At 45.2% G+C, this 22,774-nt stretch overlaps 2 protein-coding genes across 10 annotated transcripts in view; one reads left to right on the top strand and one right to left on the bottom strand.

The window, feature by feature from the left end:
- The window catches only part of furinb (furin (paired basic amino acid cleaving enzyme) b), a 68,844-nt gene extending 65,895 nt beyond the window's left edge, over positions 1-2,949 (top strand). For all 8 annotated transcript variants that reach the window (XM_081711876.1, XM_035523872.2, XM_081711872.1 and 5 more), the window contains one exon: positions 1-2,949. This exon is cut by the window's left edge and continues 407 nt beyond it. In XM_081711876.1, the coding sequence (XP_081568002.1) occupies positions 1-255 (255 nt within the window). In that variant the 3' untranslated portion in view covers positions 256-2,949.
- Positions 2,950-4,855: 1,906 nt separating this feature from the next.
- On the bottom strand, positions 4,856-21,943 carry man2a2 (mannosidase, alpha, class 2A, member 2). Of its 2 annotated transcripts, XM_081711871.1 has the most exons (25): positions 21,782-21,943; positions 20,912-21,036; positions 19,678-20,132; positions 18,772-19,029; positions 18,341-18,485; positions 17,021-17,192; positions 16,482-16,609; positions 16,128-16,301; positions 15,521-15,707; positions 14,005-14,182; positions 13,482-13,684; positions 12,586-12,768; positions 11,943-12,057; positions 11,769-11,836; positions 11,407-11,572; positions 11,036-11,272; positions 10,290-10,412; positions 10,052-10,166; positions 9,827-9,960; positions 9,366-9,507; positions 9,067-9,200; positions 8,569-8,646; positions 7,925-8,119; positions 7,599-7,709; positions 4,856-7,345 (listed from the first exon to the last, which is right to left on the bottom strand). In XM_081711871.1, the coding sequence occupies exons 3-25, from the start codon at positions 19,807-19,809 to the stop codon at positions 7,193-7,195; spliced, it is 3,531 nt and encodes a 1,176-aa protein (XP_081567997.1). In that variant the 5' UTR covers positions 19,810-20,132; positions 20,912-21,036; positions 21,782-21,943; the 3' UTR covers positions 4,856-7,192. The 2 variants fall into 2 exon arrangements, with proteins under 2 accessions (XP_081567997.1, XP_026883527.2); XM_027027726.3 differs by lacking the exon at positions 8,569-8,646 and having other exon boundaries at positions 21,782-21,936.
- Between the last annotated feature and the right edge of the window lie 831 nt (positions 21,944-22,774).

The following is a 22,774-nucleotide window of genomic DNA, read 5'->3' as shown; positions in this document are numbered from 1 at the left end:
TCAGGCGTGGCCAGCGCCCCCTTCTGCAGGAGGACCAAAGTGCCCGTGACAGAGTCCAGCAGCAGGGGCATCCGCGAGGGGTTCGGCTTCGGATTGAGCCGCGACTGGTCGGGCAGCAGGGTGTCCTACCGTGGGATCCCCACTGTGTGGGGGGACGAGGACACTGCAGGCATGATGAATTCCGAGTCTGACAGCGAAGAACTGGACTGTCACAGTGAGAGGACTGCTTTTATACGAACACAGAGCACACTCTAGCACACACAACCCCCGCCCCACCCCACACACACACACACCTGCACATCTTCCGCAATGCTTTTCACACACCTCTGTCTTCCTGTCCTGGAGCGACCGAGCTGAGTCGGCCAGCTCCGCCTCCCCGTCTGTCTCTCTGTCTCTGCCCTTTTTCGTCCCTGCTCTGCCCTTGGCTCCGCCCCATTCTGAACTCCTCGCAGAGCAGACGCAGGTCTGTTCACGAGCGGAGTCATTCAGGTGAAGGTGATCGGTGAATTTGATTCAGATTTATGAGTCCTGGATGGAAGGTTGGCCATGCAGTGGGAAAGGTTCCCTTCATTTTCACTTTGTTCTTTTAGTGGTCTGAGTCATGGGATTTAAAGTGAGAAGGTCAGAGTGCGTATGTATGAATGCTAATGTTTCCTTTAGGGCATAATTTACTCCAATCAGCCTTTTATTATCAGTGTAGTGGATTAGATTTATGCCCAACATTTGGATGAGGAAGGTGACCACTGCATAAGGTCCATAAAGTCGCATAATATGTTTTATCAGTCACTGATGCATTATATACTTAAATTACCAAAAGCTGTGTGTCAGCAAGCTTGCTGTATTACTGCATTTGTGGTTGTTATAGCCAGAGGACTTAATAAGAGACATTACATTATTTCAGAGGGTTGGCCATGATCAGTGTCAAAACATTAAAGGAATTGAATACTGTGTTGAAGTAAGAGATTCAAACAAAGTTTGCAGGCCTAAAGCAGGAGTTCATCGCAGTCAAAGAAAACCAACTATTTTTATAATACCGTTCCTCCAATAAGCTTGTCTGTATGGGTTTTCTAATGAAAGCATTCAGCGTGTTGTATGTGAAAGTGTTGGACATTTAGCCTGAGTATTCATGTGCTTGATTTCAAAACAAAATGAACCCGGTTAAAATCCAACTGTGGTTTGGACCGTTTTGTGGTACCTAGTATGAGAGCAGGATTCAGATGAATATTTAACTCCACACCATTTGCACCACTATGACCCATATATAGATGGAACGGAATGTCAATGATGAGCAAACGCTGGACAATGTGCAGTAGATGTAAAGTCTATACACCCTTGTTAAAATGCCAGGTTTTTGTGATGTAAAAAAAGGAGACCAAGATTAATCATTTTAGTGTTTTCACCTTTAATATGACATATGGATCTGCACTATTCAATTGATAAGCAAACTGAAATCATTTATGGGGGAAATTTTTTAAAAATAACAGTTGCATAAATATGCGCACCCTTAAATTAATATTTTGTTGAAGCACCTTTTGATATTATGACAGCATGCCGTCTTCTTTCCAATCTTGACTTGGCAACCTTTGCCCACTTTGCCTTGCAGAAGCACTCCAAATCCATCAGACTGCAAGGGCAAACTCCTATGTACAGCCCTTTTCAGATTTTAAATTGGATTCAGGTCTGGCTCTGACTGGTAATGTCACAGTTATGCCATGTGTTATTCACTTGTTGTTACATAGTATAGCTAATGCCTTAGAAATTTTTTGTACCCTGCTCCTGACTGATATCTTTCAACAGTGAGAATCCCTTGTAAGCTCTTTGTGGACCAAGATGCAAGTAAATGTCAGGAAAATCCGACTAGAACTGCTGAACTAAATATGGGGCTTTAATTCACCTTAATTGACGGCAGGTGTGTACTGAATATTTAACTTGAATGTGATTGGTTAATTCTGAACACAGCCACATGCAAAGTTATAACAGGGTGTTCACAGTAATGCAACCACTTTATTTTACTTTATTTTTCCCCTCTAAATGAATTCAGTTTGTTTTTTAATTGAACTGCACAGATCATAGGTCACAGTAAAAGGGGAAATGAATCTGAAATGACATGTTTTCAGATTTGGCATTTCAACAGTGGTATGTATACTTTTTTATATCCACTGTACATTAAATATTTCAAACACAGTGGGAAAGTAGAGATACCGCCAGCTGAATAAAAAGGGTTCATTTTTCAGAGATAATTTGTAAGTGCATTATTTAGCTGAATCTCAGTGTCCAAGTCTAGTGGAAGAAGTTTCAGCTTTTTCTAATAGAAGATATCCATACCACTGTTAATTAAACCACTGCCCACACAATACAGCTCAGCTAAGCAAAAAAGCCAGAGCTTTTTAAAATGTCAGATATCTTTATAGCTGTAACTTTAATTAAATTACCACGTTCAGCACAGCTGAACCCTAAGCAAATCCCCATGCACCCACCCCAGCCCCTATTATGTCCTTACAAAAAACAGGCTTAGGGCTCAAAGAATGTTTATATTATTCATTTTCCCTTTTCCCTTGTCCCAGACAAAGTAAATTTTCTCTTGCCCCAAAGGCAGCATTATTGATTTTGAGGGCTGGTGTAGTAAAGTCTATCAGAATCGGTGTAGGATAGGGCTCAGGAGAGTGTTTGGCATTTGTTTCATGGAAGGGCAACGTATGCCTTCTGACTGGGGCTATTAGAGTTTCACAGTTTGAAGTTTACTAAGGTGTACTTGCAGTTAAGCTCTATAGTTGGACATTGCAAAGCCCATGTTGGAAATGACATCAACATACATCAGTAATGATTCTCCTGCTTAGGCTATAGGTGGAATGTGATTTTTCTGTATTTGAGGTGTATTTCAAATGGACTTTAAGCATTTGTCATTTTTATTTAACATCAACTATAGCCATTAAATCAATTGCAAAAATATAGTTTGTGTTGTTCAACACAATCTGTCAGTCACACTCTGTCTCCTCTTCAGTATTTGTCTTCCACCCTAACCACAGCACTGTTGCTGGTCGGATGTTATTTCTGTAGCGTACCATCCTCAACACAGCAGTGACATGGACAGGGGCAAGGTCATAGGTCACTCTGCTATGCAGCACTGCTGAACTGGAAGCGTTTCAGGCCCAGTCAAGTCCAGGGAGCAGCGGTCTTGTACCAATGACAAACACCATCCATCCATGGCAGCAGAGGGGCTGTAATCTTTTAACTGTACACAAGCATACGAAAGTGCGTCACGTCCTCGCTTGCCTCCAGTGTCCAGACCATTCGGTCAAGCTAATGTGCTTGTAGCCCTAAACAGAGAGCTGAGGCTGCTCTTTGGAATACGAGCGGGGGAATATGAGACCGATCTAGTGATAAAACCACTGTAAGGTAGAGGGCAAAGAAACCCCAAAGGTTGCATGCATGACATACAGGTCAAGGGGTAAACCACTTATAAAATTCATCTGTTCTGTGCCTAACATTAAATCAATTACTTTTTCTCGTCTATGTACAAGACAAGCAGTGAGCGACCATTAATAGTTTATATTCATGAGTGGTGTATCTCCCTAAAGCACAGGGCGAGCTGGATTATGTAAATAATAGGTTTTAAACGCTCGCTGTAATTAACTCGGCTGGGAGAGAGAGGTAACTCTAAATCAGGTATGAAGCAACTCTGTGACTGGCATTATAACTCTAAATGGGATAAACCCCTATGTGGTACAGGAACACAGGAGATGTACTGAGTCATGTTCACTGTTCATTAATGAGCAGAGTCAAAATCACCCATTAAATGTGGCACTAGGGCGTGCACTGCTTCTACAGCTAAAGCAGTTTGTCGAACAGCCACACACCTTAGTCATTTGTCGTGGTAGGCTATACTTGGGCAATTCATTTATTTCAAGACTTACTAAACACAGCTGATCCTCTCGAGCTGTTCTTTCCAGCTTCAGATTAATTGCATCATTCATGAGCAGGCAGTGGTGCTATCCTACATACCAGTGGTTCTTGAAATATTTAGCACACCACTTTTATCTTCTAGTTTCATAGCAAACCAGGTAAATATGTAGTTGGTGTTCCTACAAGTGCCTTGGAGTAAAGCAAGACACCCCCACCCCAAATTTTTATTAAAAAAAAACAAAAACAAATAAGCTCCAACCTGTACACATCTCACTTTATTCCTTTCTGAATGGATTGATCCCTGTTCCATGACCCCACGGCCTTCCCGAGCGGCACGCCCATCTTCTTTTACCAGAAAGCCTGATGTAAGATGGCATGTGGCTGCTGCTTCTCACCTCTGTTCTGACAGGCAGATTGACTGAGAATGCTGTGCGATCAGGCCTATAGATTCTGGGCTTTAGGGCAGCATTCAGAATTAGATTCACACACCTAAATGCTAACCTCAGCAAGGGGGGGGGGGGGGGGGAGAGAAACCCACACATCTAAATTGATGTTGGTTCGGCAGAACACACCGGCACTTTGGAGGAGCAGGAGCAGCAGCAGCCGCGCGTGGGAGACGGCAGAGAGGGGCCTGCCGTGACACCCCTGGAGTCCGCACCTCCGCAGGGATCAGCAGTCCTTCCCACTCCCTCTTCCCAGACAGAGACGCTTCCTGGAGGTGGGGGGGGGGGGGGGTGCTTGCAATGTGGGTGGTAGATATAAAAGAGTAGCATCAATGGACTACTGCTCCGATTAAATCAAACTACTGTACAATAGCGCACGCAAACCCCAACCCCCCCCCGCCTGTGACAACACTCACAACAGAAGACGTTTTTCTTACCGACTCATTTTCATTCTTAGTTTGGACCAGTCTAGAGAACAGCACAGTCCAACAGGCAGGAGTGACAATAAATAATGTCCATGGTTGATGTTTATTAAGTGTCAACGTTAGCTGCATTGCACATTTCTCCTTTTTTCATTTTACTTCACTTTTTCCCCCTTATAAACAAGAGGAGGGAATGAACTTTGCAGGGGGGGGGGATAAATATTTTCTTCATATCATTGAAAAAAGTCTGTTCACATTACAGTACACAAATGAAAAATAGCTACTCAGTAACTTGTCCAAACAGCTCAAGGGTGAGTGGGTATGGCAGTGAGATGGGAGTGGTAAACGCACACCACGCAAGCAGAGGCCCAAACAACTCGAAGGTGAGCAGAATCCATAATTTTGAAGAGAGGGGGAGGATCTCTTGGAACAATCACAATTTCAAAACCAATCCACATTTTTTCCCCCCACCTCAGCTCTAGAAGTACACATCTTTGTAAGCAACCCTTCTCCAGCAGAGCAACACTTGGAAAACTTCAAAACGTTTTATGGAATCTTAGTCTTCATCAGGAAGAGCAAAAGCACTCAGAGAGAGTACGCCCCACCATCAGTAGGTCCCCCTTCAGCACAGAGCTCTCAGCCCAGGCAGGACGCGTCAACCAGGTCAGGAAACGGGTGGAGTGGAAGGCGAGGGGGCAGATCGGTGGACGAGACCAGTGCTTGCCTAGTGAAGCTGCTGATGACAGCAACGGAGACAACTGACTCCCAGAGGTCTGACAAGTGCTACGAAGCCCTGGCCCATCCGCGTCCGGGCTGCGGGAGGAACAGCGCGAGCCTTCATCTATAGTACCGATTCACAGGTTTGAGTCTCTATGAGGGAACGCTTTTTCAAAGATAGCAGAGCACAGAGGATCACAGTAGGGTTAGCTACAAAGAAGAGAGGAGTGGAGACGATCGCCTGCAACGCTGTGAAACAGGCCCACCTCACGGCAGGTGGAATGCATTCACACCGAACTGGCCACTGGCAAAGACAGGTTTTGTGCAGAGTGCAGACGTTACGACGAGACACCACTGGAATGGAAGTTTACAATGCATGTGCAGAGACTAGGGTTCTCCTCGGCAGAACGCAATTAGTGGTAACGACTACTGATCTCCATAGACACACAGACATGAGGTAAACCTTCAGGTTCAGGATGGATCAGGGGACATGAGGTTTGCAGTTGGCCCTTTAAATACCGATTCAAAGTCAGCCAGGCGCTCTCCTCTGGGTGCAGGCTGGTAACCAGTGCAGTAATCACACATTCTGTCCTCGTTACATACTCATACCACAAGCACACCAGTCACCACTGTCCCCACAGCAAACGTATTGCACACAATGTTCATATGTAAAAATATGAGCGGTATTATCTGCATATTTTATAGTGCACCACACCACCCTAATTTGACAGCTAAACCGCAGGCCAGGGAAAGACACAACAAACTGCAAACAGTCCACAGCTAGCCAGTTTGGAGGAAGAGGCATTCTGCTGTAGCAAAAAAAAAAAAAGGTCAAAATTGAAAGCCAAACAGGTGAAAGGGGGAACGTTCTGGCCATCACTGCATCCTTTTCAGAAGAACATGAGAGAAGCCGTCCAGGCCTACACGGACTGACAGCTAACGGGGAGGACACGGTTCACATCAGCATCGGTTTCTGCTCAGCCGCACCGACATGTTAAACATGCGGCAGCAATGCAGCACAGTAGACTGAAGGTACCCTGGGAGGGGGTGTATGGGCTCAGAGGACACCAACACAGTTTAAAAAGCACAGCTCCTGCATAACGGAGAGTCCCCAAAAAACACCACCCAAAGAAATGCTTCACGTATTGCACTCATTCCCACCAATTCAAGAAGAGCCAAAGACATTTATGTACAGTACAGTCTAAGAGTTACAGAAAGAGCAAGAGAGAGAGATAGCAGGAGCATGCGGACAGGAGAGAGCGCGAACTAAAGAGAGCGAGAGAGAAAGCAAAGATCAGTGGTTTTACCCAGGATGACATAACGTCTCAAATGATCCTTATCAATTGTCCATACCTAATAAAATGAGAGTATTACTCACTCCAAGTGCATTAAAAAAAAAAAAAAAAGACAATAAATCAACATTCGATAGATCATGTCCCTCCAACTCTGGCAGCTGGCACAGCTACTGTATCTGGTGCTGAATGTCCGATTAATTAACTATTTATTTATTTAAAAAATAATAATAAATCACACCATTTGTAGAGGGTTCAGCATCTTCAACAAAGATCTTGATTTGTTGAGTGCGTTTAAGCTCATCCTTGCTCAGTACGAGAGATGGACGCTCAGCATGTCCAGCCATGACGCACTGCCGAGTACCAAGTCTGTGTCTGCCGCTCCAGCAGGTCTGGGCGCCGGCACGAGGGAGGCCTAGTGCAGTTGGATCTTGAAGGTAGCTAGCTCCATGGGCTCCAGAGCGACGGCGGAGCCGTTGGAGAGGGGCGTGCCCGCGTGCATCAACGTCAGAGACATGGGCTGCAGCAGCTGCAGGTCCAGGCCCCGGAACAGAGCCGCCACGGCCAGCTGGAGACACGGAGCACACAACAGCAGCAGCCTTAGTAGAGTTCCACAGGACAGGGATGCAACAGTCAAATGCAGGATGAAAATTATATAGTGGAAGAAAAAAAACAAAAAAAAACAAATTGCCACTCACTATAATTGATAACATGTAAACAAAGCTTTGCTGTGCCGCTTGGCCGGGTATGGCTGCGGCCCGTGCTCGTTTCTGGAGCTAGCAGGGCTGATGCAGCCGTGTGTTCGCTGTGCAGAGACTTACCTTGCCTTGCGTGGTGGTGCAGTTGAAGCCGGGGTTGTGGGCCTCCAGGCCGCAGTCGAGCCCCAGGCGATGCAGCAGCAGCGCTGTGTGTGGAGAAGGCGAGTGGGAGTCCTGCAGACAACACACACACACACACACACACACACACACACACACACACACACACACACACACACACACACACACGGTGGCAACTTTTGTTCATTTTGACTTCAGTTTCTACTCTGATATGCTGTGAAAGACATGCTTGTGTGCATGCATGCACTGCACATGTGATCTGAAGTTGTTATGCTGGAAGGTCCAGAAGGTGGGTGTGTCAGAGAGACCTGGTTCTGGATGCTCCTGAGGTTGAGCAGGTGGAAATCACAGGGCAGGGCAGCTGCCAGAGGAGAGAAGGTGCGTAGAGGGGGCACGCCCCGCTTCTTCGGAATAACCGGCAGTGCCAGCACCTCGTGGTTCAAAATGGCCGAGGTCATGTGACTCAGCAAGGAGGGGAAGCTGACTGGCGCGCTGTCCACAGTCTGTGGAAGCAAACGTACCCATGAACATCGTGGGCCTACTGCACACAGGACACAAGCACTGCTATAAGGGAGGATTGCTTAACGATCACTGAAGTCAATACTCCGGGAAAAATTATACCGTACGACTAGATACGCTGCAGGAGGAATGGGCAAATTGGAAAGCATTTTTTTTTTTTTTTTTTTTTTTTAATAAAAGGTCTCCACAAACTATTTTAAGCACCAGAATATAAATATTAATCATAGCCCTATACCTCTTATTGCCCCGGTCGATACGGAGACCAAATAAAATAAAGAGCAGAAGTGAGCATGACATTAAATCATTGGGAGATGTATAGGCTTTGAAGTCAGCGCAGGTAATGGGCAGGAACAAAGCTCTACCTATTAGCCTAAGGTTATAGGAGACGGGTGGGGAGGAGGCACATCTACCACTGTTGTCGTGGTAACGTTACCTCGGTCTTGCTGCCTCCTAAAACACGGGCGACGATTTGACTTAGCACGTAGCCGAGTTTGGCGCAAGAGCCCGCAGGCTGCTCGCGTAAGGGGGGGGGGGGTGAGAGAGTGAGAGGGGACATCAAAGAAAGGAGAGAGGAAAAGGAAACGGTGATGAAGAGGGAAGGCTGAGAAAGAGAACTGCATGAAAAAAAGTGCCAGTGGGCATGACGGGCAGCAACAAAACGGTATCCCATATACCTGAAGGGCTCGGCTCTCATTCCAACCCTCTCAAAAGGCAAAAACAAAATGGCATTTTATTGCACTCATTGTGAATAATGAGATATGTCAAAGCAAACACTCACGCTACAAGTACCGTGAATTTGTCTTTAAAACAGGTCAAGCATAGAAGCCCCGATGCCTCTTGCCCAAGCGGCTGCTTCAGTAATACCTGAACAGTGCCACCTAATGGCAGCGTCCCGCCACTTCCTGCACTCCGCCAGGACAACTACACTCACCCTGCTTCTGCTGGACCTCCTCTCCAGCAGGAGGCGGAAGCGGTTGGCCGTCCTCTTGTTGTCCTTCAGGCCTTGCCCCAGGCCCCTATTATCATCCTGCATTAACCGGCGGTCCAAGATCACCTCCAGCTGACCTGTGGAGAGGAGCCAGTGACAGGGTAGGTGGAATCAGATGCAAAGAGAATGCTTGAACCGTCAACATCACCTAAAGAGAGAAAAGACGAGGGGAGAAAAAAAAAAAAAAAAAAGTATTCATGCAGACGATGATATCCACGGCGTTTTCGCTCCAGGCTACTGACCAGACGCGAGGCTGCTGGCCCCCAGGGCCTGGGCCGTGTGCAGCGTGAGGCGGTACTGGCTGTCCTGGATGTAGGCCATGGTGGGCATGGGGTAGAAGTTAGCCTGCAGAGGCAGCTTCTGCAGGTACCTGCGGGGCTGGATCTAAGAGGGAGTGGTCAGTCCACATCACTGCACAGCCTTCCGACTCGCGTCAAAACACATACCATCCAAAGAAAAAGAAAAATCCTAAACTAGTTACAAAGGAAACGGCGAATCAATCCTGAGCTTGTTTACTAAAAGAACTCAGCCTAGAGGCTTATTTTTTCAGATTTAAATACAGATTGTGACTGTAGGCTGATGACGGCATTATCGTTAGCTTGCAGTATGAAACTAGAAAGAGTAGAGTAGACCTGGGGTTCTTCAAGAGAATTAGAGGGCAAATGTCTTGTGATTAGATGGGGATTTAAATGTCAGGACCGACCTGGAAGCCATTGAGGTCTGTGTAGAAGGTGCCCTCGCTCTGGATGTCAGTTACTATACGCATGGCCAGTTCTTTATTTGTCTGGTCCCTGATGTCCACCAGGGTGGTGATGTCCAGTGACAGGCCATCTACACCTGGGGGAAGGAACACGCAAAAGGGTGGAAAAGCACAAATGGCCAGTTTGTGTATGTTTAGGAAGGAGGAAAGCTGGATGAGCGAGTATACCTGGCACATTGTGGATGCGAACTGTCTGCTGGAAGTGCTGGTAGTGTGCGACCACCTCTGCAAAAAGGGGACCTTCTACCACACGCACAATGGGCTGGTCTTTCTGCATGTAGGGCTGACACACAGAATTTGAAACAAAAAGGAGAGAGAGGAGAAAAAAAAAAAAGAGATTCCATCCTTCCAGTTGTCCAAAATAAACCAATGAGTACAGAAGGGTGATGAACTGAAAAGCAATTACCTTGGCATTGCCATCTGGTATAAACAGATAGGCTCCGCTCTTGTCCTTGGAGGGCCGGGTTCCGTAGGTGAAAAACTGCATTTGCACCCGCACCTCCTGAGCGTCGTCCTTCCGGCGGACACTCTGAGTCACAGAGGTGGGAGTGGAGGATGAGTCACGTCAGTTAATCAACACTGAATCCGACACCGCTGGACTGCACCACTGTCCACTGCTAACTCAGCACATCAAGGGCTTGATAAATTAGCTTTAAAAATGTTTTTTAAAGTTTTAAAAATCAAGTGCTTCACCCTCATTTAGACTCAAAATGAGATCAGATATTTGACAGACAGTGGACGGGTTTTTAACAGCAAGAAAGCACTTAAAAATGTATGGAATATGAGGTGAAAACTTGCTTCTATATGCACAGTAAAACTTTTGTTTTAGTTTTGTTATAGTTTTTGTTAAACTTTTGTTACTTTTGCACACGGTCAAAATCCAATTTAGACCAAAACTAAGGATAAAAGCTACAGAAGCTGTGAGCCAAGATTCAAAGAAGTGACATATTTGGCAGAAATTCATTATGCAAACAGCATTGCTGATATAAAAACAATAAATAATAAAGTTATCTGCAAAATAAGCATTTCCAGAAAAGCAGGCCAGCAGAACACTTCACTATTTCACAGATGTAACACAGTCCTAAAGTCAGCATTCTTTAATAACAGTATATTGTATCACTGACATTATTATGATTAGAATCCCAAGATCACCTCAAGCAGGCCTGTGGTTCCAGAGAAGCCCAGCATGAGGGACTGGGTCTGAATGTAGAAGGGCTGGGGGTCAGCTGCTTGTGAGCGTACGGGTAGGGGGTCCACCCCACGCACACTCTGGCTGTGCCCTGGAAGCCTCAGCAGCGTATCGGAGCGCAGGGTCATCGGGGAGTCGGCAGAGTCGTAGAGGTGGAACACGGCCAATCCCAGCGCAGGCAGGCGGGCCATGAAAGAGGCCTGCACAGAAAGCAGGAGTGCAGGGCGATCAGACCCCACAGGAGCTACACTGGAACTATACACACAGAGCAACTCGCACTGGAGTCCCGGACTGACGGGCATGAGCATCTCCACCCACACCCACACCCACACACCTGGTAGACCTCGCCGCTCATTTGCACAGCGGAGGCCCACTGTGCACTGAGCTGGACGGGGAGTGTCTGGCCATCCTCGGTTAACACCCTGACCCGCGCAGAGTTCACCAGCACAGTGACCAAACACAGACGCTCCTGCTCCACTGGGTTAAACAGCACCAGGTACCTGCACGGGAGCAGCAGACACTGCATTTAAGGACTCCACTAATCTGATCTACCGTCTCCAACACCGTCTGATGCTGTACAGTGGTTCGGAAAGTCGTCGAGCTTCAAGCTTCCTGTTAAGGTAAACTCAATGCAATGCACTGGTGCTGCACTGCCTTCTGATTGGCCAGAGGAGCCACACAGAGAGGGAGACGTACCGGGGTGAGGACTCCAACTCAATCAGGGTACGCTGAGGTAGAGAATCCTGCGTGGCGCGCCGGTCATCCTACCACCACAAGCACAACTTTAAAACGAGGTATAAACTGTTTAAATAATAAAAGCCACAGGCAAGCAGACACGCGCGTCACAGAGACGCACGGTGCTCTCCTCACCGTCTCCAGGAAAGGCTCTGTCTGGTAGAAGCGATACACATCTTTATTCTTCATTATGAGGAAGTGAGCCGCATTAATGATCACTCTCTTCAGTCCAATGAGGGAGCGCAGTAACCTGCACCAGCAGAGGGCAGCACAGCAAAGGCCAAACACAGAAAAGTTACAGCCATCAACACACAGGGAAAATGTTACAGTCTAGAGACAGTACAATACTAGTTTTCTGGTACTGATCCGATACCGGTAGGTTGCATTAGAAGGTAGGTAGTCTGTTGCGCACATTGAGTTATCAAAATGATGTAAATATCCATGCAGTGTTTTTATTGCTATTTCAACATGGTCATTAATGGAAAGAAACTGCAACCGTTGACTGCAGTGCATAAAGTGTGCTCAAACTACAAACGCACACTCAGCTGTGAGCCCAGCTGTTATTGGGTCCTGCTGAAACTAACCTGGCTACAAAGTGGTGATGTGCTATTTTCAGTCTGGATTTCTTCTTCATATCCAAATCAAGAATTTTTTGCTGATATCGGCCCAATTCCTGCTACGCAATATCGGATCAGTGTCATCTCTATTACAGTTTAGCCTAGCTCTTCTTTGTAGTGTGCTTAATTTCGGTTCTCATATTCAGGCAGTAAAGCCTGACCTGGTCCCGTAGTCGATGACGACGATCTCCTTGGCAGTGCCGGTGATGGCGTCGTGGTGTTGGAACAGCCCTATGTTGCGCCGGGCGTCGGTCAGCAGGGAGTAGTCGGAGGTGGGGTAACGCCCTTCCATCCTGGCATGGCGTGCGTGGCTCACGGCCAGGCTGTACAAGATCTCTGCGCCCCTAACACAGTACATCCACCACTGAGCATCAAGAGGACACAGCAGCTAGACCAATGACATGACATTCAGCACCAAAACATTAATGAGCCAAAACTCCTTACACTTCGATCTACTTCCCATGGCTCCGTGATCTATGTAATATGGCTCTGACAACTCTGTGACAGACTATACGCCATGTCAGATTTGACATCAGCACGGACAAGCATTCTGTGCTCAAAGATATCCTAATCAAAACACTTGTGGTTCTGGAAAACTGAATCTAGCATCTGGGCAAATGGCTCTATCCAGCTGAGGCAGTGACAGTGGTACTAAGGCTGGGATGTAGTGGGAACACCCCTCTACAATTATAAGCACAGATCCGTGATGCATTGTGCCAGACAGGCAGGGAGGAGCCTGCACAGAGAGCCTCAAGCCACATGGCAAGAGAAAACGACTCATCTCTCTAGGGAATAATAAAGTAGGCAGCTTCTTAAGCACAAGCTCAGTCCTGCCAAAGAGAAAAACTCAAGCCAATGCACTAATTAAAATTATTAAAATCAATAAAACAACTGTCTTTTGCCAATTCCACAGCACATGAACTTAACTAGACAAAAGGCTGCAGGGTGTAAATAAATAAATAAATAAATAAATTATTCACAACAGATTTTTTTTAAACATTTCATCAGTGCAGTCAGTGATTTTAAAAAAGAAAAAGTCACTAGGGGGCAGACTAACCTGAGGTGGGACTCCAGAATGCGGTCCAGGTTTTTGTAGAATGGTCTGGAGGTATAGTAGCCACTCCAGTAATGGTCCTCCCGGTCAGCATAGACGAAGAAGTCTCCGCTCAGCACGGGGTAAGCAGGTGGCCTCGCCCCCATAACAACACCATTTGCCTTGTACACCGCGCTGAAGTAGTCAGTCAGCGTGCCAAACTGGGCCTCAGAAGAAGTTTTAACAAAACAACTTAAGAAATTCAACAGAACTGGTCATAAGCAGAGTGGCCTGCTGCCAAAATGGACATTTTTATAGGCGCTGGTTTAGTTTTCAACTCTGCCTGCTGGGTCTTTCAGTCACAGGCCTCTATAAAGCTGCTTTTTGGCATCAAGTCTAAAGTGCTAAAGATACAAAAAAGGAAAAACAGCCTAGAATTTGCTCCATTTCATTACAAGACACAATAACTGTTGCACAGTTCGCCTTGAGTTTCCCTGCAAACTAGGCTAGGTCTGTTCAGGGTCTTGTGCAAAATACGTGCAGTTACCTGCACATGCATTTCTGGGTGAGAATTCATGTAGTCAAACAGCTTCTGGTAGTTGATATACTGCTGGTCCCACTCCAGAGCTTTGTCATAGCGAAAATCGTCTCCCAGTGGTACCAGTACCACTTTACTGCGGAACAGCTTGGACTTCTTACGATATTGATCCAAAAGGACCTGGGCCCTGGGATACACAGGAGGAAATGGCTAAAGGGTCTTCTAGTCGCCTCTCAACCATTGCTTGAGCGGTGCTGTCTGCCAAAGGGAAGACAGATGGGCAGAAGACACCAACCAGAGGTCAAGAACCCAAAGGCAGGCACCTCCGTTAGGCAGCCACCGCTGGAACCAACTCCCAGATCATTTCAGATGTACCCAAACCTCAGACATCTTTAAATCCAAACTGAAGACATTTGTTTGCTTGTGCCAAATGATTAAATTCCCTTTTTCCACTACATTCATTCCAACTTTAGCTTTTACATTAATGTGTACATATATAAATATTTTATATTCATCTTAGGTCGTGCATGATTTATGTCCATGTAAAGCACTCTGAATTACCCTTGAATATGACACGTGCTGTACAAATAAACTTGCCTTGACTTTGAGAGACAATGGCAGGGTCTTACGAGTGCTAGATGAAACTGCAAAACATGTAATTTTGAATTTGCTTTTCCAAACTCAGACGATTCTTGATTAGGGTTAAAAAAAAATTATGTCCTTACATAATGGAAAATTTAATTCAAATAAAGTTTCTTTTTAAAATGGATTTTAGATGTGCAAAAATAACCACTGCAATCTATAACAGGCAAGTAGTGGAATAAACTTCCCGATGTAAAATTTTTCAAATGGGAGCTCTTCACGTCTTATGAAACAGCACCAGAACATGAAGCAGCTGATGGCTCGCTGAGTGGACATTTTGGGCGTCGGAGGGCAGCTTATATTTTTGTTTGTGTCGAAGCCTAGTGCTCTTCAACTTACCTTACACTTCATTTTAAATTTATTCCACATTGCCTATTCAAATTGAATTCCAGATCAGTCACAGTTTCCTCTTTAGATGCAGTTCCCATGTGGCTTTATTTTCCATCTTTACCCTGGTTCTGTGTTTCCCATATCCCTACACTTCACTGTTTGCACCTGTGCACTTACGCCTGTTGTCCTCCTGTCGTGTGTTGTCGTTCGTTGTAGTTATCTCCAACTATTGTTTCCGTTTGTTTTACTACGTTTTCTGCCCAAGTGCCTTTGTCCAGTGGTTCTCTCACAATGGACTGTGTGCAGCTTTATGAGAATGGATTTGCCATAATTGAACATCAGTCATCACTGCATATGCGTCCTGCCAAAACTCACTTCATGTTACAATAAGTGAGATTTTCACTTCTCTGTGCAGTTCTCTGCAAACTGCTGTTTTCACTGATATGGCATTTAATTACATCTTGATTATCACAATTGATTATCACAACAAATCACATTAAAACAATCAAATTAAACAAATTAATTTTGAAAATTGTCCAGTACTAGGTCTTACCTCTCAGCCACGTTGGTCTCCGAGATGGCGCGTGGAGGAACCTTCCAGGGACAGTTCACCCTGCTGCCTGGCAGTCTCTTAAAGTCAAACTGGCAACAGATTTTTGGGTCAGGCCCACACGTGTGAGGAACATCATAGCTGTAGAAGGGCATCATGTGACAGAACAGGTCTGTGCCAGACTCAGGATCTGTCTCAGAAAAAGAAAGGCATAAAAAATGAAACAACACATATGGCTTTCATCCATAAATTCTGCTGGATGCATCACCACCACTGGCACAAACTGTCACAAAACCTGCCCGGGAATTTGCTTCTTACAGCTTACTGAGAAACTGGCAAGACCATAACTATGTTAAACATCATTACATGCATTTGTTTTCTGTTTACCAGACAGGATGGAAGAACTATATGACTAGTTTTCTGTTGCTGCAACAGCTGTCAGTAGCAACAATGTTTACTACACCCTGTACTGAACTAGGAGCTCATCTCTCACCTGAAGATTTCTGGGCACATATAAATGCTCGTTTTGCATGAAAATAAACACACTTTCTTCAGGACTAGTCCAGGACTAAACATCCTGGTTGTATGATTGTAACCAGGAAGGGCTCACCCCACGCCTGCCTCCACATAAACTCCAAGCTGCGCGTGGAGGCAAAATGCTTCTTAATGGAGTAGTGCACCCTCTGGATCAGCATGCTGGTCAGGTTGGCTTTCTTCAGCAGATAAGGCATGGTGGCACTGTGGCCGAAGGGGTCAACCGCCCAGCCGGAGCAAGGAATCACACCTGAGCGAGCAAATGAATGAACATGGACACACACACACACACAGACACTATTGCAGTGGATCATGATCATGGCAAACAATAATTACATACATGTGTTATGGGTTTGGTGAACATCATCCGAGACACTAAAAAACATTAGTCTCACATTAGTCTCCTACTTGCACGGTTCTGCTAGCATACCCAAGTTCCTCTCCAGCCATTGATGACCTTCAATGAGCTGATCAATCATGGCGAAGTAGTGAGCGTTGGCTTCGTCCGTCATTACCCAGCCTCCGGTCACAAACTCCAGCTGCCCTCCCAGGATGAGTCTGGGAAAGAGCATTTAAAGCGGATATCTGATCAGGAGGACAAGAAAATGCTTACCTATCTACAGCCTTGTGCCATGGTGGACTTCCATTAGCTCTTCTGCAGAGAAGTTATGAATTTAAAATCAACATAGTGGGGCAAATTATTATTGCAGAACTACTTCTTTAAAGAAGTTAATGGAAATGCGATATAAACATCAACTATTAAACATGCACTTAATAGAAGAAAACCAAAAAAAATAAATCACATCAAGCAAGTAAAATGAATTTTAACAACATTATGCAAATGTTAGCCAGGTTGGAGCAGAGTGAGTGAGGGAAATATCCTGAATGCTTTGAGGGCAGCGAGAAATAGTCATTAAACTACTGGAGCGCCTTTCATTTAAATCCCACTGTGCTCCAACTGACACTTACTTGCGCATTGCCTCCTGTTTGAGAGTATCCACACTCTCCCACCACTTAACGAAGAAGGAAATCTCAGACCAGATGAACTTCCTGCGCGGGTCTTCTGTGAGCTTGACCACCATGTTGTTAAAAATGTGTTGCGTCTGTTCGGTGTAATATTTGTCAAAGGTTTTGACCCAGCCTGCCAGTGCAAAAAGAGGCGGTAGTAGTAAACAACGTTTAATTAATAAAGCACAGGACAGCTGATCAAGACACCGTCTAGGGGTTTAGGAGTATCAAGTGTGGTGGATTAGGTTTGGAACTAAATCCCACAAATTGGTCTGGAATATCTTACTATACATTGTCCTAGAAAGTTTTTTAAAAATCACAGTCCTATTCAGAAACAACAGTACAGAGACTTAACCAACATGAAGAAAGGGCCTGAACAAGTTATACTGGACATTCCTCAGTGTCAATTAAAATCCTAAAAGAAAGAAAAAAGGGGAAAAAAAGTAATATAAAAAGATAAACACTTTATACAAAAGTACAGAACTTCTCCAGCAGTGTCTCACACAGAGCAGCTAGCTACAACAAGACACCATTTTAATATTTAGATAGAGACATTGCCGTGCAGTGTTAAAAGGTGGAACCTCTGTGTCAGCATAAACAAAGAAGCGACATGTACATGTTGGACATACCCAGCAGGAGCTCTTCCATGAGCCATTAAACCAGCACAGCCCAACCAGAACACGGGCCACGCCATTAAAGAGAACTAGCAAAGTTCCACAGCAGGGACCTAATCCTGCCACCACAGCTGAACAAGCACTTCTAAGATCGCTGACAGTCATTTGCAGCTAATTAAATTCTTTTAATCATCTGGTTGATTGTTTTCACTCTAGGCAGGTGGGACGTGATATTTTGGGGACATGCCACAATGACCAGTGCATGGGGACGAGAGCCTCATTGTGTGTGGTGCGCAGTACCATGGCCCATCCTGACATGTCCTCCCACCGCACAGTGCCACACCCACTTCCTGACCTACTTTACCTACAGCGTGCTGTCATGCACCACCTATGCGACAGCTTAGTTACAAACAGCAGAGATACCATTGCACTGACATTATTTACCCTGGTGCTTATAATCAGATCACACCTGCTTAATGTGGAAAGTGTTAGAAGGGGAATTAACAAGACAAACTCACATAGACCATTAAAGTTTCAAAAATGACTGAAGGTTGTAGTACAACCACTAAATCATTCATCATTAACATTGAGCATTGGTATAAGATTACCGCAAAGTGTTGAAATTGAACTAACCAACAAGTAAATACAACAGTTTGTTTATACCCACCTGGGTCATTGTGAGAGTGGGGCACCACAAACACCTGAAGAGGCTCATCATCCCACTCAGTGGGCTCATATGTGATCTCAAAACCCTGCTTCCACACACCGCCATCCACATTATCAAAGCTTAGCAGGGAGTATACATCCAGCATCTAAACACGTGCGCGCGCGCACACACACACACACACACACACACACACACACACACACACACACACACACCTCCATAAGACCACTGCTACCAACATAAAATGAAAGTTCGAAATATGTATGTAATATTAAACATCTTCTCCCAGCATGTTGTTCTGGGAGATGAAGCGTGATACTAATTAAAGCACAATCCCCAGCAGCAGCTAAAGTCCTTCCACAGACGCACTCAACATAAGTCTCTGTCAGAGCACAAGCGCTGTGAGGTTGCCCAAGTAGGTGGACACTCGCCTGCAGGTCTGCCTGTCCACGGTGGCCCAGTGCAAACTGGCAGTCCTGGGGCTTCACCGCAAGGAAGGTGGGCCTGCCATCAAAGGGCAGCACCCAGGACCCGTTGGCACTGCGGAAGGGGAGTTGTCCGCTGGGTGAAACGGCGCCCGTGTCCGTGAGCTCGAGCACAGAGTCTTTAATGTGGCTGATGATCTGGTGATTCTCCTCCAGGAGCTGCTCCAGCTGTTCAATGCGGTTCTGCAACACCGAAATCTGGCTCTGAAAATGACAGGGGGAGTTAAGGGGAAGGGAGGCGTAATATACCACCACAGTCCTACAAAAGCAACGAGCCGGAAAATGAGCCTAATTTACCACAGGTTAAGAGACAGCTAGGACTGCAAGACTGACATGTGCTATGTACAGTGTGTGCGCAAAGTCAAAACAATGTCTTGGTTATCAGTCTTGAAAAGAGATATACAGCTTAGAAAGGAGTCAATAAATCTAAACTAATTAACTCATTCTTTTAAATTATATACACTGAATCTCTGTAGTCAAGGCTGCATGATAAGCTGCCAAAACGATTTTGCCTGAGCTTCAAATTACAATGCATAAATGACTGCCTTTTCTTAATCGCATACAATTAAACAGTACACTTATGACAGAATTCTGCAGAATAAGCTAGACAGATAAGCCTGAGTTTAATAAGATTTAAGACTTGAAAATAACCATTGAGCTTCTTGGAAGCCATCTGCCTGAGCCTGAAACATTGCAAACTGATTAAAGAATTAGCATACAGCTAACTTGAAAATGCCAAAAGCTTTAGAGAATGTTTTGCTTGAAAATTCACATGGACGCAAACAATACTGTGGAGATAAACAAAGCGCAACTTTTGGGGGAAAAAGTGTGCGTGTCCTTCAGCACTCTTACCCTCGGAAAGTTTCCGCCACTCTGTCTCCTGGATGGGTCATGCTGGACCCGGTCCAGCATCAGATAGAGAGAGAAGACAGCCACACAGAAGATGGCCCCACCACACACAGTCACCTGTTTCTTCAGCTTCATCTTATCCTTTTAGCCGGGATGTGCAAAGAGCAAAAGACCCCTATAGCTATCCTCAGCTCGACGCAGAAGCCCTACCCACGGCTGGGTGAGAAAGGTGTGAATGTGAAGTCCTTGAAATGTGCAGTGCCTCCAGACAGTCCCGAGGCCACGCTCTGTCAGCACAGTTTCATGTCCTCTCCTGCACTCCCTTAGAGCTCCGCCCTCCTGAGCAGAGGCAGGGGGCGGCCGGCGCCCAGGAGGCTGGTCAGCGAGAGCGGGCCCACGGTCGGTCGGCGGCAGTCAAACCCGTTCCTTCAAAGTGGCCCTTGTCCTCAAGAAGCCCACTGGGATGAAGTGGGGAAAGAAAGGAAGAAAGACAAAAGAAAAGAAAGAAGGACTATGAAAAGAAAAAAATAGAACAATGTAGGTCCCAAACAGAAGGAAACCAGACAGCAAGCCTACTGTTCCTGCAACATAATGTGTTTGAGATTTCCTTTTCGACACAAAGGGTCCAGAGTAGAAGTTCATACACCCGTGATTGCCTCTCTCTCAGTTGACTGAGAAGACAAAGCCATCACAGTGAATGCAGATTTCCACAGAGCAGTTATGAGGGGAAGGATGAAGGTGAAGGTCTTGGATCTTCACGTTCCCTCTTTATTTAGCGTGACTTTTTCTTCTTCCTCTTTTTTAAGCCCAGCTGAAGGGAATGCTGGCTATGTTGAATGTCACTTTACTCTTCAGGCATTATAAACTAAATACAGTGTAGTCCCTTCTACACCAAACACATTAAAAGTATGCAAGGACTGGGAGATAAGGAGTGAAAGATACAGACACAGTCCGAAAAAAAATAAATAAACGAAGTCAAAGACTATATAAGCAGAGTGGCCCTGATTTAGCTGTTAAATTAAACAGGTGTTCCTCCTCCACTCTTCTAACTTAAATCTAAGAGAACCTTATATCCAGTGTTCCTCTGACTTGGCCAGCCCCAGAACAGATTACTATTTAAATATTCGAATTGTCCTCGGTACTCATAAACAGCCTCACATGCTTTGCATCAAAAATATTTCTACGGCCTAGTACACAGGACTTTGCGATCACACAAGTGGAGTTTAGGAGTACCTACAATGACCCTTAATTGGCTTCAAAATCAGTCCCCTTATACAGAGCAATACAGAGCTGTTTCCTCCATGTTCTCATGCTGTCAAGCTTTGGCTCCAGCATCAGGACTCCCTAGAACACAGGAAGCACCTGTATTTTGGAGAAGAAAACAACACAAAAAAAAAAAAAAAAGTGTCAAGCATGCTTATTGTTGCTTTTCCCCGATGTCCGGTCATCAGCTTCTTTAAGCGTCCGGGATTTAATATAACGAGATTTAAGAGTGGACGTGCAAGATAACTGCACCACTAACGCGCCTTCAACACCACCCATAAATACGCTGCTCAGTGTGACTAAAATTAGTCAGTCCATGTGCACCAAGCATAATAGCTTGCATAAGAGAAATTGAGTTATATTAACATAAATATCAATCGTTATCACCAGCAGGTAAACAGTGTTTATCATCATCAAATGCAGCTCGACAGCTAGCTAGCGGTTAGCTAAGTTAAGATAGAAAGCTAACGCAGCTAATTACCTGCCATACAGTGTATAGGCTGGCTAAAGCAGGAATAGCACAAATGCCATTAGTGAACTCCAGGTGTACGCTTTACCTTAGTGAACGTTACTAGTTAGGTAGTTAAACTACCTAAACACCGAGCACAGTTAGCCAGCTGGCTAACTAACGTTAGATAATAATTTACTAGCATGATAGCTAGTATGATAGCATGATAGCTTAGCTTAGCTAGCGAGTCCGTTCTTCTCCCATTTTCACACAGCGACTTCTCATTTGTTCTCTAGATTTATATGGCATCATTCATTTATACCACTGACAAAACTACAGCGTGGAAACGCTCAAGAAAACAACAGCATTTGTAACTCGTGGGGAAAAAAGCTTTACCCGTAACCCCGTCCTCGAAGATGTGTGTTATCCGTGTGCCAGTGCCGGACACTCGGGATGGAGAGGAGTGTCGGGACGTGTTTGTGTTTGTTTTCTCCGTTTCAATGGACTGTTATTCTAATCTGAATACCGTGCTCTCTGGCAAACAAGTTAGCTGGGGAGAAAATGTACGTTGTTAGAATAGTCGGAGGTGTGAAGAAGGAAAAAAAAAAAAACCCGAGCTCCAACACTACACCAAAAATAGAAAATATAAATCTTGAAAGTATTTAAAAGCAGGTTGAAGTGTTATGGTACACACGAAAGCGCAATGGAAAGTGTTAAGGGGGCCCAAGTGTTAGGATGCGTTAATGTATCAGGACACGGCGACTTCAGAAGACACGGAGGACTGTCTTCTGTCTCATGAGAAAGCACTGAAGACTCGTGATTTATCATCAAGCAAGACAAAAAACTGCAAAAGCCACCGAGGGTGTCCAAATATGACTTTGAACTTTATACTGCTTCAGTTTTATGCTCAACAAAATTGAACTGTATTGTAGTCTAGCCTGGCCTTATGATCATCTATCTTTATTTGTTTGGGGTTTTTTTTGCTTGAGTATTTATTTTTAAAAGCCCCGAGGTGAAAGCTGAGCTAGTACTGAATTATTTATCCCCAGGCAGTCAAGCAGAGACAGTCCAGAGGAAATATATTATGCATACGTTGAAGATTGTTCTGGAGCCACCAAGGCATCCTGCAATCGCTTGATCACTTTGAGTACACACCTCTCTTTTGTATCTGAGTAGGAACTAATAATAACATGTCTTAACACTTCTCTTGGAGGCCTATTTTTGCCGCAAAGAGGGACAGAATGATACAAGTTTTTTCCCCTTTTGATTCAGCTTTAACTCAGCTCCTCACTTTGAGTGGTCCAGTTTTAGTTCATCTCATAGCTACAGCCCAGGACTGATTGTACTTGGAGTATATGACATAAACTTACACCATCACTGGGGTATGAA

This window comes from Electrophorus electricus, chromosome 4 (assembly GCF_041902795.1).
Source record: "Electrophorus electricus isolate QZ-2024a chromosome 4, ASM4190279v1, whole genome shotgun sequence".
NCBI classification, from domain to species: Eukaryota; Metazoa; Chordata; class Actinopteri; order Gymnotiformes; family Gymnotidae; genus Electrophorus; species Electrophorus electricus.
This window is presented reverse-complemented; position numbering and strand designations above follow the sequence as displayed.